We start from the raw sequence: 16951 nt of genomic DNA, 5'->3' as shown, positions 1-16951 counted from the left end.
CTTGACAGATTCCATAATGCACCCACCACCAGCAAAGTCATCTGTCAACAAATTTTAAATAAATGAAATGAAATGAAATGGGGTTTAACATGCTACTGTTTTGCTCCGAACTGGGCTAATGAAGACGGGCATACGCCATACAGTGTGCTATGAGAGAAATTTTGCCCGTACAGCGGCACTATGGCCTACTCTTATATCGAATTCCAACTGTCAAGGGGTCTTTTATGTGCACGTCAATATGTACACAGGACCTTGGTTTTTCGTCTCATCCAAATGACTAGACAGCTGTCCTTGTCAGGCCCTCCGTCTTGCATAATTGACAAGGGGGAACCACGCAGGAAAATCTGGATGAACTTTCTCGGCCAATGCAGGGATTGAACACCTGACCTCCAGGCTAGCGAGCCAGCATCTTACCCACAAATTTTAAATAAAACAACCATTTACTTTAATAATGTCATATATAATGTATTATAAGACATTAGAATTGTAATAATCAACATTAACAGGCCAACAAATATGAACAGCAAAGAAAGAACATTTTCAGAAATGCTTCAAAAATACATGATCTAAAAATTTCAATTATCAAAAGGGAGCTGTGCCTCAATGAACAATTTGTTAAAGTTTCTAAAAGTTCTATCAAGATCTCTGATTTGTATCGCATTCACAAAAGGTGACGTTCGAGCAGAGAGGCAAAAAGAAACATACGATTTCCCACCTTCTGTTTTTTTATTTTGTAATCCTGTATTCGGATCCCTGCATTGGCCGAGAAAATACATCAGGATTTTCCGACATGGTGTCTCCTTTGTGAGTGGTGCAGGATCGTGGACCTGACAAGGACAGCTGTCTAGTCGTTCGGATTAGATAAAAAACCAAGGTACCGTGTATACATTAGCGTGCATGTAAAAGACCCCTTGGTAGTTGTAATTTGATGTAAGAGTAGTCCATAGTTTGCTGCCCGGGCAAAAATTCCCTCACAGCAGACTGTATGTCGCATTCACAAAAGGTGACGTTCGAGCAGAGAGGCAAAAAGAAACATACGATTTCCCACCTTCTGTTTTTTTATTTTGTAATCCTGTATTCGGATCCCTGCATTGGCCGAGAAAATACATCAGGATTTTCCGACATGGTGTCTCCTTTGTGAGTGGTGCAGGATCGTGGACCTGACAAGGACAGCTGTCTAGTCGTTCGGATTAGATAAAAAACCAAGGTACCGTGTACACATTAGCGTGCATGTCAAAGACCCCTTGGTAGTTGTAATTTGATGTAAGAGTAGTCCATAGTTTGCTGCCCGGGCAAAAATTCCCTCACAGCAGACTGTATGTCGTATGCCTGCCCAGTTGGAGCAGAACAGTAGGACGTTAAACCCCATTTCATTTCAATCACTTTCATTTTATTTTGTAAAATCTTAAATGAACAAAATCCATCAAAATTTCAGCGATCTATGCTGCTTCGCTATGCAATAAGCCCACTGACATTTTTGTTGATGTGAGAGATTAGCCCAGTGATTCTCAACCAGTGTGCCACAGAATTTTGAACGACACACTAAGAAAATGCAAAACATCACATGATCCCAATTGAGTATTCACTGGTGTCTAATGATAAGTTCATAGCTGTGTTTTTCTTTACTTAGTTTGAGACATTCTATGTCTCTGTGCCTAGACTCTGTCTACGGTTGTATGCTGTCTGACTTGTTATGTTTTTATTTTGCAAAATTCAAATATTTTTCATATATATTTAGCCAGGTGTGCTGCTATCTTTTCATGTGTTCCAAGGTGTGCCACTGGCAAAAAAAGGTAGAGAACCACTGGATTAGCCAAACAAATGGTCTGTCGAGTCCCGTTGTTATCGTCTGGCATGCGGAACAGTTGGTAGACATTCATAGTGATAGACCTGAAATTGTGGACGATGGACAGACGGAAGCGACGGCAATATACGTCCACATTAATCAAAGTACTGATTTGATAGGGTCAAACGTTGAGCACGACAAAAATTAGTTGAGTATTTTATTTAGATTAATATATTTGATGACTAGACATTTTAATCAGGATTCAGATTGATATATTTGATGAGTAGACATTTTAATCAGGATTCAGATTGATATATTTGATGAGTAGACATTTTAAACTTACTGGAGTTTCACCCTCTGTTTTATTACTGGCCTCTAAAAATAAAAACAAAATAAATCATAATACATTTTGTGCTTATGAGGTAATTCTTATATGAAAGATGAAATCCTGAGGAAATTTTCCAGCCGACACTGGCATTGACCCCTGGATCTCCTGGTTAGCGAGCCAGCATCTTACTCCCTGAGCCACCACAGGTCCTCATGAAAGATGAAGAAATACATCTGGCCCCAAGTTCACAAAGCATTCTCAGGCCTAAGTCAAGCACTGTTTATGAGAAATATCCTTGATCCAGAAACACAAAAATCTGCACATAGTTTCTTATTGATGTATTTGATACATTAAAGCAACAAAAATTTCATAAACGGTTATAGTTTAGTTAAAATAAGGCCAACAATTTTGAGTAAATTTGTAACTTTAGTCTGAGAATGTTTTGTTAAATCGGGGCCTGGTCCACAATGGCTAACTTACCTGTTGTGATTTGATGTGAAAATGGAGACTGATTCAATGTCATCATACAAGTTGTTGGTTCAAATAACTTTATCAAAGATGTCTGCAATTCATAGAAATGGGATACATTAATTAAATGAGAGAGCGAGAGAAATGGGGTTTAACGTCAACTCAACACAGACTGGGTCATTTCGGGACTAATTAATAATATGCAAATTGTATTAATATCCACGAGATTGGACAGGTGACAGAGAAATTGGGTTTAACGTCCAATCGACACAAACTAGGTCATTTCGTGACTAAGACATGGTTCAATTTGTTTTCAATAATTCGCGTGCGCATAGGGATCTTTAGCTGTGACATGCGTTAAACCATGACAGTCCTGCACCAATGACAAGGGGAAACTATGCCCGAAAATCCGGATGTACTTTTACGGCAAACACCGGGATCGAAACTGAGACCTCCTGGTTTGTAAAATGAAATGAAATATGTTTGAACATCATACTGTTCTGCTAATGAAGACAGGCATACCTCATAGACAGTGTGCTATGATGGAAATTTTGCCAGGACAGCAGCCCTATGGTCTACTCTTATATCAAATTCCAACGGCCAAAGGATCTTTTACGTGCCCGCCAACGTGTACCTGGGACCTCAGTTTTTCATCCCATCGAACTGTATGTTGTCCCTTGCCAGGTCCTCCGTCCTACACCACTGACAAGGGGGAACCACGCCGGAAATTCCTAATGGAAATTTTCTGCCAACGCAGAGATCGAACACGGGACCTCCAGGTTAGCGAGCCACCGGGAATTGAAACCATGCCACCTAACTCAATGGTCTAAAGAGTATGTATGATCTAAAGGGTATGCGTTAAACCATGACAGTCCTGCGCCAATGACAAGGGGAAACCATGCCGGAAAATCCTGATGAACTTTTACAGCAAAGACTGGGATCGAACCCCAGACCCCTTGGTTTGTAAGTCACCAAGGCTTCCCTTTAACAGAGGTATGATATAATCAATATTACTGTTGATTGTCTACCTGTATTGTAGGTAATTAAACTATCTACCTACTGCTTATAAAATATTCATTTACCTAGACCCATAAACTAGTTTCTTACCTTAATAACAGCCAGTAAAATTTTCTCACCCTGTAAAAATATCTGTCGTTTATCAGGTGTAACATTTACATCCACAGACGCTATAACAAAACACAGAATTAATATTATAGAGGGGATTCTACTTCTAGACTTTATTAATTCATAGAAAATCAATTTTGATTTCATTTCTAATTTTGATTTCATTTCTAATTTTGAATTTCTAATTTTGATTTCATTTCTAATTTTGATTTATTTTCAGATTAAAAATTATTAAAATTTCATAAAAATAAAATGAACAATTCATAACTGTCCATTTCATTTCTTACGACCTGTCCATTTCATTTCTGATGACCTGTCCATTTCATTTCAGATGAGCTGTCCATTTCATTTCGGATGAGATGTCTATTTCATTTCTCATATCCATTAAATTGATTTCATAAAACCAAAATGAACAATTTCTTTTGGGCTTTCTATTTCATTTCTGATTAGCTGTCCATTTCATTTCATTTGTAATGTCCATTTCATTTCATATCAAAATTTCATGAGAAAAAAAAGTGGTTTTATGGACAGTAAAACTAAGTCAAATTTGTTTCCACGAAACACAAAAATTATATCAAATCAATTCAAGAAATTTCTAATTAGCAAAAGGCACAACTACTCTAATAAGCTGATGTTTATATAAGTCTCATAAAGATATGTTTGATAGTTTATGAGATATGCAACAAAAACAAAACTAGGGCAGAACAATAGATGGACGGAGCCTGTTTCAATATCGCCCAATTAATTTTGTTTGGCAACAGGATAATAAAAGATTTAAAGTAATGATACCTCAATAAACTATAACACATACTTATGAAAGAACAATTACTGATTTATTTGGGCATCGTTTCGAAGAGTATTCTCTCAACGTTTTCAAGCAAGTAATGATACCTCATTTGCATTTTCCGTTAAAATATCAAAATTCACACTGCTTACTCCACGCTAATATGTACCCAGACTGATTATTTAACATTTAATTAAGAAAACAAAATCAAAATACAAACCTCCCAGCTTTGATTCAAAACAGGCCTATAAATGCTGTTTGCAGGCAACAAAATGGCAGCATAGAAACATGAAATTTCAATCTTTGTAAAATACTAAACAGTATTGTAGTTTGCAAGGGACTCATATTGCACTAAATTGACACAATGAGAGAGAGAGAGAGAGAGAGAGAGAGAGAGAGGGCAAAAACCCACAAGATTGGACAGGTGACCCGAGACCTTGTCACGTACAAGTGCGGAATCGAAACTACGCCACTTGACTGAATGACAGACCTTATGGTCCAAACCCCTTGTAAGAATATGAGACTTACTTTTGTCCATGTTGATATTTAAAACAAGGAATGGATACTGGTGTCTGTTATACATATGGTAAACTTCATTTACAACTTTTATTATCTTAAAAAAATAAACAACAGTTTACATTAAACAAATGAGGTTTAACATCCTTTCATTCTGCTCCATGGGGTGCAGTAAGATGCTTGGTTTTCTGTCTGAAAGTTGCGTTTTCGATCCATGCATTGGCCGAGAAAGTTCATAAGGGTTTTCCGACGTAGTTTCCCCTTGTCAGTGGTGCAGGACAAGGACAGCGGTCTAGTCATTTCGGATGGGACGGAAAACTCATGTCTCGTGTACACATTAGCATGAGTATAAAAGATTTCTAGTAGTGCCGCTGCCCAGGTAAAAGTTCCCTCAAAACACAATGTATGGCGTATGCCTGTCTTCAGAGAAAAATTGTGTTTAACATCATCTCAACACAAACCAGGTCATTTCGAGACTAACATATGGTAAATTTTATTTCAATAATTCGCCTGCGCCAAGGGGGATCTAACAGTGGAAGGAAACCGGAGGAACCAAAGAAAACTGAGGTTGGACCGACAACTCTGCTCCTTGTCACATACAAGCTTTGGATCAATGACAGACCTTATGATCTAAAGTACGCACATTGAACTATTCAGTCACCAATCCCCGTGTTTCGAGAATGAAGGTACATGTAAATAAATTAACCTTAGAAGAGTCACATGGTCTTTTATTAATAAAAATAAACTGTCTATCTGTGCTACTCCGTCCCTGACCATGTTCACACTTGGAGATAAACCCGGATAATCTGAAACAAAATTCATCATCTAGATATAATAAGTATAACCTGTGGACATGACAAAGCTGGACATGACGAACCTGCCGACATGACAAGAGAGAGAGAGAGAGAGAGAGAGAGAGAGATGGGGTTTGCTCCACTCGACACAAACAAGGTCATTTTAGGACCATTAATTAGGTCTATATAAATGTCTTATTATTATTTTATACTTCCCTTTACTCTCTTCGCCACATAAACTGTATTAAATGACATACACCAGTCCATCCCACATGACTATTCCCCACACAAAATGTATTAAATGACATACATCAGTCCATCCCACATGACTATTCCCACTGCCCTTCCCCACATAAAATGTATTAAAAGACATACGCCAGTCAACCCCACATGACTATTCCCCACACAAAATGTATTAAATGACATACACCAGTCCATCCCCACTGCGCTTGCTTCCCAACGTAAAATGTATTAAATGACATACACCCGTCCATCCCCACTGCGCTTCCCAACGTAAAATGTATTAAATGACATACACCAGTCCATCCCCACTGCGCTTCCCCACACAAAATGTATTAAATGACATACACCAGTCCATCCCCACTGCGCTTCCCAACGTAAAATGTATTAAATGACATACACCAGTCCATCCCCACTGCGCTTCCCAACGTAAAATGTATTAAATGACATACACCCGTCTATCCCCACTGCGCTTCCCAACGTAAAATGTATTAAATGACATACACCCGTCCATCCCCACTGGGCTTCCCAATGTAAAATGTATTAAATGACATACACCCGTCCATCCCCACTGCGCTTCCCCACACAAAATGTATTAAATGACTATTCCCCACACAAAATGTACTAAATGGCATACACCAGTCTATCCCCACTGCCCTTCACCATGTAAAAATTGATAAACGACATACGTAAATAGCTGTGTTGTACTAATGGTGGGTTTAATACCAAATTCTGTACAGACATCCTCCGACGGTTGATATTGTTTAAACTCTAAAACTTGTTGCAACTGAAAATAAAGATAGGCCAAGTAATGTTGGTGAAACCTCTCTCTGTGTCTGAGAGCAAGCCTGGAAATAAGGCACCGGTCACAGACAATGTTAGGCACAGATTCAGGCTTTGTCAGGCACAAAACCTCTGGTGCCTGTCATTTTGTCAGGCACAAAACCTCTGGTGCTTGTCATTTTGTGCGGCACTGATTTGTCTTTTTTATTGATATTATTAATACATGTCCGGCACTAAGTTGAAAATGTTAGGTTCTATTTCATTAGTGCCTGACATTTTGTCAGGTACATCTAAAACCGTTATTTCCAGGCCTGTCTCTCTGGTAGGTTAAATTAGGTTGGTGAAACAATCAACCCCTCTCTCTCGCATGGATACATTAATACAAATCTTGTTGGGACACAATTTACCCCCTGCACCCACCGACAGACGGATAGAATGATGAAAAACTTGCTGCAACTGAAAATCAAGAGAGAGAGAGAAATGGGGTTTTACGTACACTCAACACAAACCAGGTAATTTCAGGACTAACACATGGTTCAATTTTATTTCAATAATTCGCTAGAGCAGTAGGAGGAAACCGGAGGATCCAGACAAACACACGAGATTGGACAGGTGACCCTACTCCTTGTCACGTACAATTGGGTTTAACGTCCACTCAACACAAACTAGGTCATTTTGGCACTAACATATGGTTCAATTTTATTTCAAAAATTTGATTGCGCATATGGGTCTTTAGCAGTTGGAGGAAACCGGAGGACCTGGAGAAAATCCAAGAAGCCTACAGCCAGGATTTCTAGCGTGCTTAGAAACTCAATTTCGCCTCTTGCATCTCACAGTTAAAATGTTTGCCAAATCTCAATTTAGGGCCAGATAAAAATTGTGATAATTGTCAATCGAATTCTATACTAACAATTCTGAAGTCAACATAAAATATTGGTGAAAATACCTAATACAAGAGCCCTTGACTGCTGTCTAGTAAAAACTCTTCTCATAGCACATTGCATGTCATATGTCTGTCTTCATTCGGGCAGTTGGTCCAGAAAAGTAGGAAATGAAATGAAATGAAATGGGGTTTAACATCCTACTGTTCTGCTCCTAAACTGGGCTAATGAAGACGGAAATATGCCATACAGTGTGCTATGAGTGAAATTTTGCCCGGGCAGCGGTGCTACAGCCTACTCTTTTATCGAATTCCAACTGCCAAGGGATCTTTTACGTGCACGCCAATGTGTACACGGGACCTCGGTTTTTCGTCTCATCTGAATGACTAGACAGCTGTCCTTGTCAGAGAAAAGTAGGATGTTAAACTTTATTTCATTTCGTTCTTGGTGTAAACAAATAATAAACAAGATTTGTATGTGAATAAAATATATTTTTCGAAGGTTAAATACAGTTAATGGCAAAATAATGTCAATTTGTTGAATAAAGATCTAAATTTTAAAAAAAGTAAGTAATTTGATTAGAAGGCTAAATAAAGTTTATTGCTGCATTCAAATCTAATAATTAAACAAATAACAAATAAGACTTCTATATAAATAAGTAATTTGTTAATAAGGCTAAATAAAGTTTATTGCAAAATGACATCAATTTGTTTCATTAAAGATATAAATATTAAAGATACATTCACGAGTAAAAACTGGGTGATTTGATGATATATTTGGACTAAAAACATATTCAAACTAATTAATTTATCATAATTTTGCTTCAAATCCTTCTCAAAACATTGCAATTGTCAGGAAATAGCCGGCTATAAAAAATTGACCAAAAGAGGTCATGTTTGTGTCACGTGACACAACGGGTGCGAGGTCAGAGGAGAATTCACAAGACGATGTTGCCTTTATTTATTACAAATATCGAAGTCTAATTAAATTCACGGAATATCCACTGCCTGCATCTTTTTCCATGATTTTTATCTCAGAAAGTGTTGTACGTCTAACTCTTCATAAAGTTTATCAACATGTACATCAAGCGCTCACTCTCCGCATGCAACCTTCGACGTCACGCGCGCAGACACTCCTAATCGTCGGGATGTCGTTTAGGGAAACCCGTACATTTTTGTCCTGTATGTGCTGCATGAGTGTTTTTCAGGGAATCCATTATTTTTCTAGTAAGATTGGATATCTCTATTTTCCATATATACCAAAACTGCCATACTTTTATTGGAAATAACCACACGATAAATACTTTTCTGAGAACGTAGCTTTAAGCAAATAACAGACAGGAATTGTATGTAAATAAAATATTATAAATTTTATATATTATTTTTGTTTAGAACGATAAAATACAGATAGTGGCAATTTCAATGTCATTAAAAATGGATATAAACAATAACAGATGTCATCAAATATCAAAATAATTATGAATGTTGACATTTATTTTGAAAACAATTTCTTACGTATATTTATTGTAAAATATCTGTGACCATATAGACTTTATTTTATAACTGAAACTAGGCGACCTTGATAAAAATTGAGCTGAACTTAACAAATAGAGAGAGAGAGAGAGAGAGAGAGAGAGAGAGAAATGGGGTTTAAGTCCACTCGACACAAACTAGGTCATTTTGGGACTAACACATGGTTTAATTTTATTTCAATAATTCGCTTGCGCGTAGGGGTCTTTAGCAGTGGGAGGAAACCGGAGGACCCGGAGAAAACCCACGAGGTTGGACAGGCGACCCTACTCCTTGCCACGTACAACCGGGGGATTCGAAACCACACCAGTTGACTAAATGACAGACTTTATGGTACAGCGCGCACATGCTAACCATTCAGCCACCCAACCCCCCATGCATTATGTAAGATATGGATACAGCTCTGGACGTTCTTGCTATAATAGTTGAAAAATAGATAGCGAAAAATGAATATATTGAAAATTTCATTCAAATTACTTTATTCTGAGCGAACTTATGAGTGAAAGAAGATGTAGCGTTGATTATTTATCGTATGATGGTAGCAATGATTTTTAAATCTGGCGGATGTTTAAATACCTTTAAATTGCGTTCATTCGATGGTCTAGAAAGTTGATTATAGGCTTGTCATGTGAATAAATGTTTAAATAAAAGTTAATTTAACACCTGAAGCCAAAAGAAAGTCCTACAATATGCAGATTTAGCTCTTACATAATGCATCTTTAATAATTATCTTTCATCCGTCACTCTCATCTACTTCTTCTATTACATACATATCGTCATGGTAACCACAATTTCCGTCCGGAATTAGTTTTTGCATTAACTCTTCACTTCTATTCAAACTTTCGCGGGACAAAGATCTAAAATATGAAATAATCCAACCAATCAGGAACACCGATAGCAATATGGCTCCAAAATGCCACGCAAAATGACAAGTTGCCACCATCATATCATCATGGCTGTCTTCGTGCCATTTTTGTGCTCCATGTACTGGATTATACAAAACAAATCCTATTTCCCAAAACCATGTTCCTTGTAGAAGCAAACAGAATCCGTGCATTAACGCGGCCAGGATATGTGAGGGATATCGCATCATATAGATCACGGAAAAAATGGAAGCACAGATCACATAAAGCAATAATATATGTACCAAATTGTCCACACCAGTCCGACCGTGTAGATGAAATTTAAATAAAACAAATTCCACGAAATAGGCCGATGCAAAACTTATATGGTTGACGTACACAGAGAAGGTCAGATTGAAATAGGTCAAAATCTCCAAAGCGCCATTCAATCCAAAAAATAGGTATATCGTCATATGTTGCTCATTCATTGGGTCGCGAAAAATTCCATTGACATATTTTGCGTGCGTTATTTCTACAATAATGCCGAGTAAACCCATTACAACTTTTACGCAGGGTTCCACAGGAAATTCTGTTAAATGCTTACAACAGGAACCAACAGGGTACCAGGTTGAACTTTTAAACCTTTCCTTGCTGTTTCGACATCGGTAATATCTACGAATAGCTTGTACAGTCTGCCACAAACCAATGGCAAAGAAAAAAGATCCTGGGATAGCGTGACCTCCGAAACTTCCCATTTTACAATTGTCTACAGATCTGTAAAAAAATTACAATTGTTAAATTTTATTCCCATATTTAGGTAAATGGATATTACATTCAGAATTTCTTTTTTTATTTAAATAATATTTTTATTCAAGATATCTGAATAGAATAAGGGAACAGGCTTAGCCTATGTAAAACCCCTCTCCCTACTACCTGGTGCTTTAACGTCTGCTTCCACAGAAGTGACATCGCAGACCCCTCTCCCTATATTATATCATTTTAATTAGTAAGTGGAGGTAGGAGAATCGCACACTGTAACCAGGGTATCATTTAATCTTATATATTTAGCACTAATTTCTTTCACATTCATTTTAATATCAAATCTTTGTTTAAAAATCATTTAAAATCACGAAAAATCATCTAATTTGTACTTGTGTCCAGTTTTAAAGCTGACTGATTAATTCTAATTTGTACTTGTGTCCAGTTTAAAGCTGATTGATTAATTTTGATAATGGGTGTCCAATTTACAAGCGTTTAATTTCCTGACCATTGTTCAAAAATTAATCATAATACATCAATAATCAATTGGGTTGTTTATTTTCTAACAGTGATCAAGAAATTAAATGCTTGTAAACAGGACACTCATTATCAAAACTAAATGGTCAGCTTTAAACTGGACACAAGTACAAATTAGATGATTTTTCATTTTAAACGATTTTTATGAATTTTTAAACAAAGATTTGATATTGAATGAATGTGAAAGAAATTAGTGCTAGATACACAAGATTAAATGATACCAGTGTTACAGTGGCACTACACGCAAAACAAAACTGATAAGACAAACCTGTGGACAAGACAAAATGAAATGAAATGAGGGGAAATGGGGTTTAACGTCCTACTGTTTATGCTCCTACTGGGCTAATGAAGACGGGCATACACCATACAGTGTGCTATGAGAGAAATTTTGCTTGGGTAGCGGCACTATCGCCTGCTCTTATATCGAATTCCAACTGTCAAGGGATCTTTTACGTGCATGCCAATGTGTACACGGGATCTCAGATTTTTCGTCCCATCCGAAAGACTAGACAGCTGTCCCTGTCATGCCTTGGACAAGACAAACTACACAGACATTGCAAGAATTAAACAACAAATATCAAAATTAAGTGAATGGATCTGGGGGCCAGGCGTAAGTGTTTAATGAATTTTTTTTCTTTTTACAAGAGAGACATGATAATTATAACACAAAAAACCCCCACCCTAATCTGGTCATGAGAATGTGTTTCACAGGTGCATTAATTCCAGGATTAAATGAAATGGGGTTTAACATCCTACTGTTCCAGGATTAAAAAAAAAAATATGCAACGTAAAAAAAAAACCACAGAAAAAAGCCCCAATTTGTGCATGACAATATGTTTAATAGGTGCTTTTAATTCCAGGATTAAAAAAAAACAAACTATGCAATAATGCTTACCTGTTATCGTCAACTGAAACTATCGAGAATGTTATAGTTAGATTAAGAACTAGTGGTGTGTATGACTTCTGTCACACCAATGAGGTGTATCCAACTTATTAAATTACCACGTGTGGTGAACGTTAAACGATCTGTGAAGCTATAAACACCAGCAGAAGTGAACATGTAGTTATTTATATAGCCTACTGTGTAGGTATTGTGTACTTTCTAATCAATGGATGAATGAAATCATATGGGTTTAACCAGCTAATGAAGATTGGCATACCCCCCATTCTGCACACATAGATCTAACTACTTCTAGAATAGATCTCTGCCCAAAATGGCTGTCATATTAAAAAATTTGTATACTATTTTGTAATGCGGTCCTACACCAGTTCACATCTGTTATACACAAAACAACTAATTAAAGGCTCAATACCACTCTTGTTGTAACAGAATAATATGTCCCAATCTTTATTCTGATCAACAAATTGTACTATTTTACAGTATTCCAATTCATTGATGATACAAATTTCATCTTAACACACCTAATTTAAAAAATTGGAAAAATTCAACTAAATGATTTGAAAAGCCCAACGTAAACCTTTTCAAATGTGACTTGGATTTAAAAATATTTTCGAACCCTCTGGACAAGTAAAATAGGATGTAATGGATAATTTACACAACAGGTAGGATACTTAAACATCTAATACTTAGAATAAGGCTAATATTTATTTACTGGGCTGTCAAGCCAGCAAGAGTGTTATCGTCCCTTTAAACCTTTTCAATTTTATTAAATGAAAGCAGAATATATATTTCTCAAAATTCTCAAAGTTTTCGACTAAAATCTTCGATTTAATACTTAAAATGTTGGTCAGCTAGCCTAGTGTATGTTTTCAAGCAGAGCTAATTATAGATAGTGTAAGTTTAATATGGCAGTGTGCTTTAAGGGAAATTTGGCCTGTTAAGGCTCCTTTTACATACATGTATGCAAAGGTGTACACAAGATCGCAGGTTTATCGTATCATCCACAAAACTAGATAATGTGTTTTCGTAGATAAAAATGCGTTTACAGTAAAATTTGTCAATGACAAGCAAGATAAAGGAGTGGAATATAAACCAAAAAAATGGGGTCCACTCGACACAAACTAAGTCATTTTGGGACTAACTTATAGTTCAATTTTATTTCAATAATTCGCTTGCACGTCTTTAGCTGTGGGAGGAAACTAAAGGACCTGGAGAATATTCACCAGGTTGGACAGGCGACCATTTTCCTTCTCACGTACAAGCTGGGAATCAAAATGAAACAACCCATGAGTTAAATCATTTGGCCACGCAACCCAAAATGGTTCAATGACATGCAGCGTGCTTCGATGGAAATTTTTTCAATATTATCCACTCTTATTTTAATTCCAAATTATCCGGAGAGCATTAATGTACTGCCAAAGGTATACATGAGACATTGGTTGTTTGTCCCATCCAGAAAACTAGACGCTTTTCCTAAATCAGGTACCACTGAACTGACAATTATGTTGTTGTTGTTGTTTATTACAGATTTTTAACGTCGTATACATTATACATGATATCATGGACAGGTTGATTCATTTAAATAGAGTAATAAAAAAAAAATGGGTAAAATCATAAAAATGTTTCTTTATATAAAAATTGTTGCTAATAGTATTAGTAATATCACTGTAACATGGATATCATTTAATCTTGTGTATCTTGAACTAAATTCTTTCACATTCGTTTAATATCAAAGCTTGGTTTAAAACTTTGTAAAAATCATTTAAAATCACCTAAAATCATCTAATTTGTACTTGTGTCCAGTTTAAAGCTGGCTGATTAATTTTGATAATGAGTGTTCAATTTACAAGTATTTAATTTCCTGACCACCGTTCAAAAATTTATCATTATACATCAATAATTGATTGGTTTGTTTATTTTTAAACAGTGATCAAGAAATTAAATGTTTGTAAACTGGACACTCTTATCAAAATTGAATGGTCAGCTTTAAACTGGACACAAGTACAAATTAGGTGATTTTAAATGATTTTTAAACAAATTAGTGCTAAATACACAAGATTAAACATACATTATGCAAGAGCTAAATCTAATTATTGCAAGTCTTTATTTAGGCTTCAGATGTCATAGAAATTATAAATTAGACCTTTATTTACACAACAAGCACAAAACCAACTCTGTAGACGCACGGATGGCTTGGATTCGGCTTGGATTTAAACAGGATTTCATTGATTGATTAAATTTTTAAATGGCGTCGTAAGCGGAGATTAACCGTTACGTTGACGCCATACTCCCGGAAATTTTAGATCGAGGCTAAATGATAGAGTGTACGAAACGAGGCCGCTGTTGAGCGAGGCCGCATGTCAGTCAATCTGCTTGAAAGTTTGATATATACGGCCTTGATATTATGTTTAGTTGTGGTTAAAATGAGAGTTTGGATGTCGGTATTATACGCTCTTTTGTCACTTGCGTTTATAGAGAAATTATGGAAATTGATAAACATCGCAGCTAACATCACCCCAGTTGAATTTCAGCCCCATTGGATCGGTTTCCTATTTGTCTGCTTCGGGAGTAGGCCTAGCAGTTACAGTACAAGACAGTACAAGAGTACACGCAGGCTAACAAGAAGTCGGCTATAATTATGCCTGATTAATTTGGTCCATTCCTTTCAAACTTTTGCTTCTTATCTATATATTAAAAGTCTTATTTTTAATTTGTAGTAAAAATAAATGTGATACGAATTGAATTGCAACCCCGTGTCAAACCGAATAGGCTAAAAGGTACCACAGCCATAGAAAACGTTACTTGATATTTGAGATTATGTAGGTGGAGTTAACGCCTGTCAATCAAACGATCGGCCATTCTCGGAGACTCCTATTTCTTGTCAAAAATTACAATGGTGATAACTTTGTTCAGAATAAAGTAATTTTCAATATATTCTTCTTTCATCATCTATTTTTGAACTGTTATAGCAAGAATGGCCAACTCTTTATTAAAATCTCCTATAATGTATCTTTAAAGGCTCAATACCACTCTTGTTGTAACAGAATAATATGTCCCAATCTTTATTCTGGTCAACAAATTGTACTATTTTAGAATATTTCAATTAATTGATGATACAAATTTCATCTTAAAACACCTTATTTAAAAATTTTGAAAAATTCAACATAATGGTTTGAAACGTCTAACGTAAACCTTTTCAAATGAAACTTTGATTTAAAAATATTTTCGAACCCTCTGGACAAGTAAAATAGGATGTAATGGATAATTTACACAACAGGTAGGACACTAACACATCTTGTACTAAGAATAAGGCAATTTTTTTATTTTCTGGAGCTATCAAGCCAGCAAGAGTGTTATTGTCCCTTTAAATGATACCCGGATTACAGTGGTATGTACATGAATACAGAATTTAACGGTGCAGATATATATATATTCAATCAATATATATCTTAATTATTAACATCGGACTTATATCAAGGTGAAGAAATCCATTATGTCTGGTCAATAAAAACAATATAAAATAATTACAAACTAACGGTTGACCTGGTTGACCCGGTCTATCACGCGTATAGCCATGAACCGGACAATCTGATTGAAACACAGATCCTATTTCGTTTTTTTTTTTTATAGTTCAAAATTTTGTTTTACTTGTCTTTACTACACTTGAATCTGGAAGAGTTGTTATCATTGATGTGTTCTGAATAGTGTGAGGTATTAGCCAATGAAACGGTCTGTTACGGCAAGTGTTAGGCTGGTTTTGCAAGGAACTGTGGGTAATCCACTAGTAACACTAATGCTGATTGGTTAATCAAATGTCAGACGTCATAGACTCACTTGCCACTCATATGACCTCTGACATGACCTATCGCAACAACCAGTCAGATCTTCCTGTAGTGTAGGCCATATAAAGTATAAAAGATAGGTTGCCAGGCAACGAAACATACACCCACAGCAGCTATATCGTCCGGGCAGTCAACAAGAGTTGTCACATACTTTTACTTTTTTCGGTAATGAAACATTTATTAATACATTAAAATCTGATTAAGGGTAACAACTTGTTAAGTAATTATCAGAAAACCATTAGAATTTGTTTGTTTCTTATAAAGTTCTGCACCATGCTAACGTTTAGTATACGAAACATTTAATATCATAGATTTAGCTGTTCAAGTTATCAAAATCCATTGAAAATCAATATACTTGTTCATCTCAAGACCGTAAACTCTGTGTATCAATCTGAAGTCAATTGGATGATAACTATAGTTTCTAGACAGTCACAAGATTTTTCAAAGTGATCAAGGGCCATAACTTTGGCAGTAATTATCAGAAATCGTTGAAAATCAATAGGATTCTTCGTCTCATGACCTTAAACACTGTGCATAAATTTAAAGTCAATCGAATACTATCTTTAGCTTCTAGAGCATCAACAAGATATTCTGAAGTGATCAAGGGCCATAACTCTGGCAATAATTATCGGAAATTGCTGAATATCAATAAACTGCATCGCCTCATGACCTTAAACACTGTGTATAAATTTAAAGTCGATCGGATATTAACTTTAGCCTCTAGAGTTTCCACAAGATTCTTCAAAGTGATCAAGGGCCATAACTCTGGCAGTATTTATAGCAAATCACTGAAAATCTATAAGCTTCATCGCCGCATGACCTTAAAAACTGTGTAT

The 16951-nt window shown here is 36.1% G+C and overlaps 1 protein-coding gene across 2 annotated transcripts in view; it reads right to left on the bottom strand.

Annotated features, from left to right (window-relative positions):
* LOC126809915 (mismatch repair endonuclease PMS2) overlaps nt 1-16951 on the bottom strand; it is a 67929-nt gene that overhangs the window by 17777 nt on the left and 33201 nt on the right. For both annotated transcript variants that reach the window (XM_050534775.2, XM_050534774.2), the window contains 6 exons: nt 6731-6828; nt 5714-5813; nt 5020-5104; nt 3690-3769; nt 2595-2676; nt 2130-2161 (listed from right to left, as the gene is read on the bottom strand). In XM_050534775.2, coding sequence (XP_050390732.2) covers nt 2130-2161; nt 2595-2676; nt 3690-3769; nt 5020-5104; nt 5714-5813; nt 6731-6828 — 477 coding nt within the window. The remainder of the gene's footprint in view (nt 1-2129; nt 2162-2594; nt 2677-3689; nt 3770-5019; nt 5105-5713; nt 5814-6730; nt 6829-16951) is intronic.

Source organism: Patella vulgata, chromosome 2 (genome assembly GCF_932274485.2).
Source record: "Patella vulgata chromosome 2, xgPatVulg1.2, whole genome shotgun sequence".
In the NCBI taxonomy this organism is placed as follows: Eukaryota; Metazoa; Mollusca; class Gastropoda; family Patellidae; genus Patella; species Patella vulgata.
The sequence above is the reverse complement of the archived record's forward strand: the minus strand, read 5'-3'. Positions and strand labels throughout refer to the sequence as shown.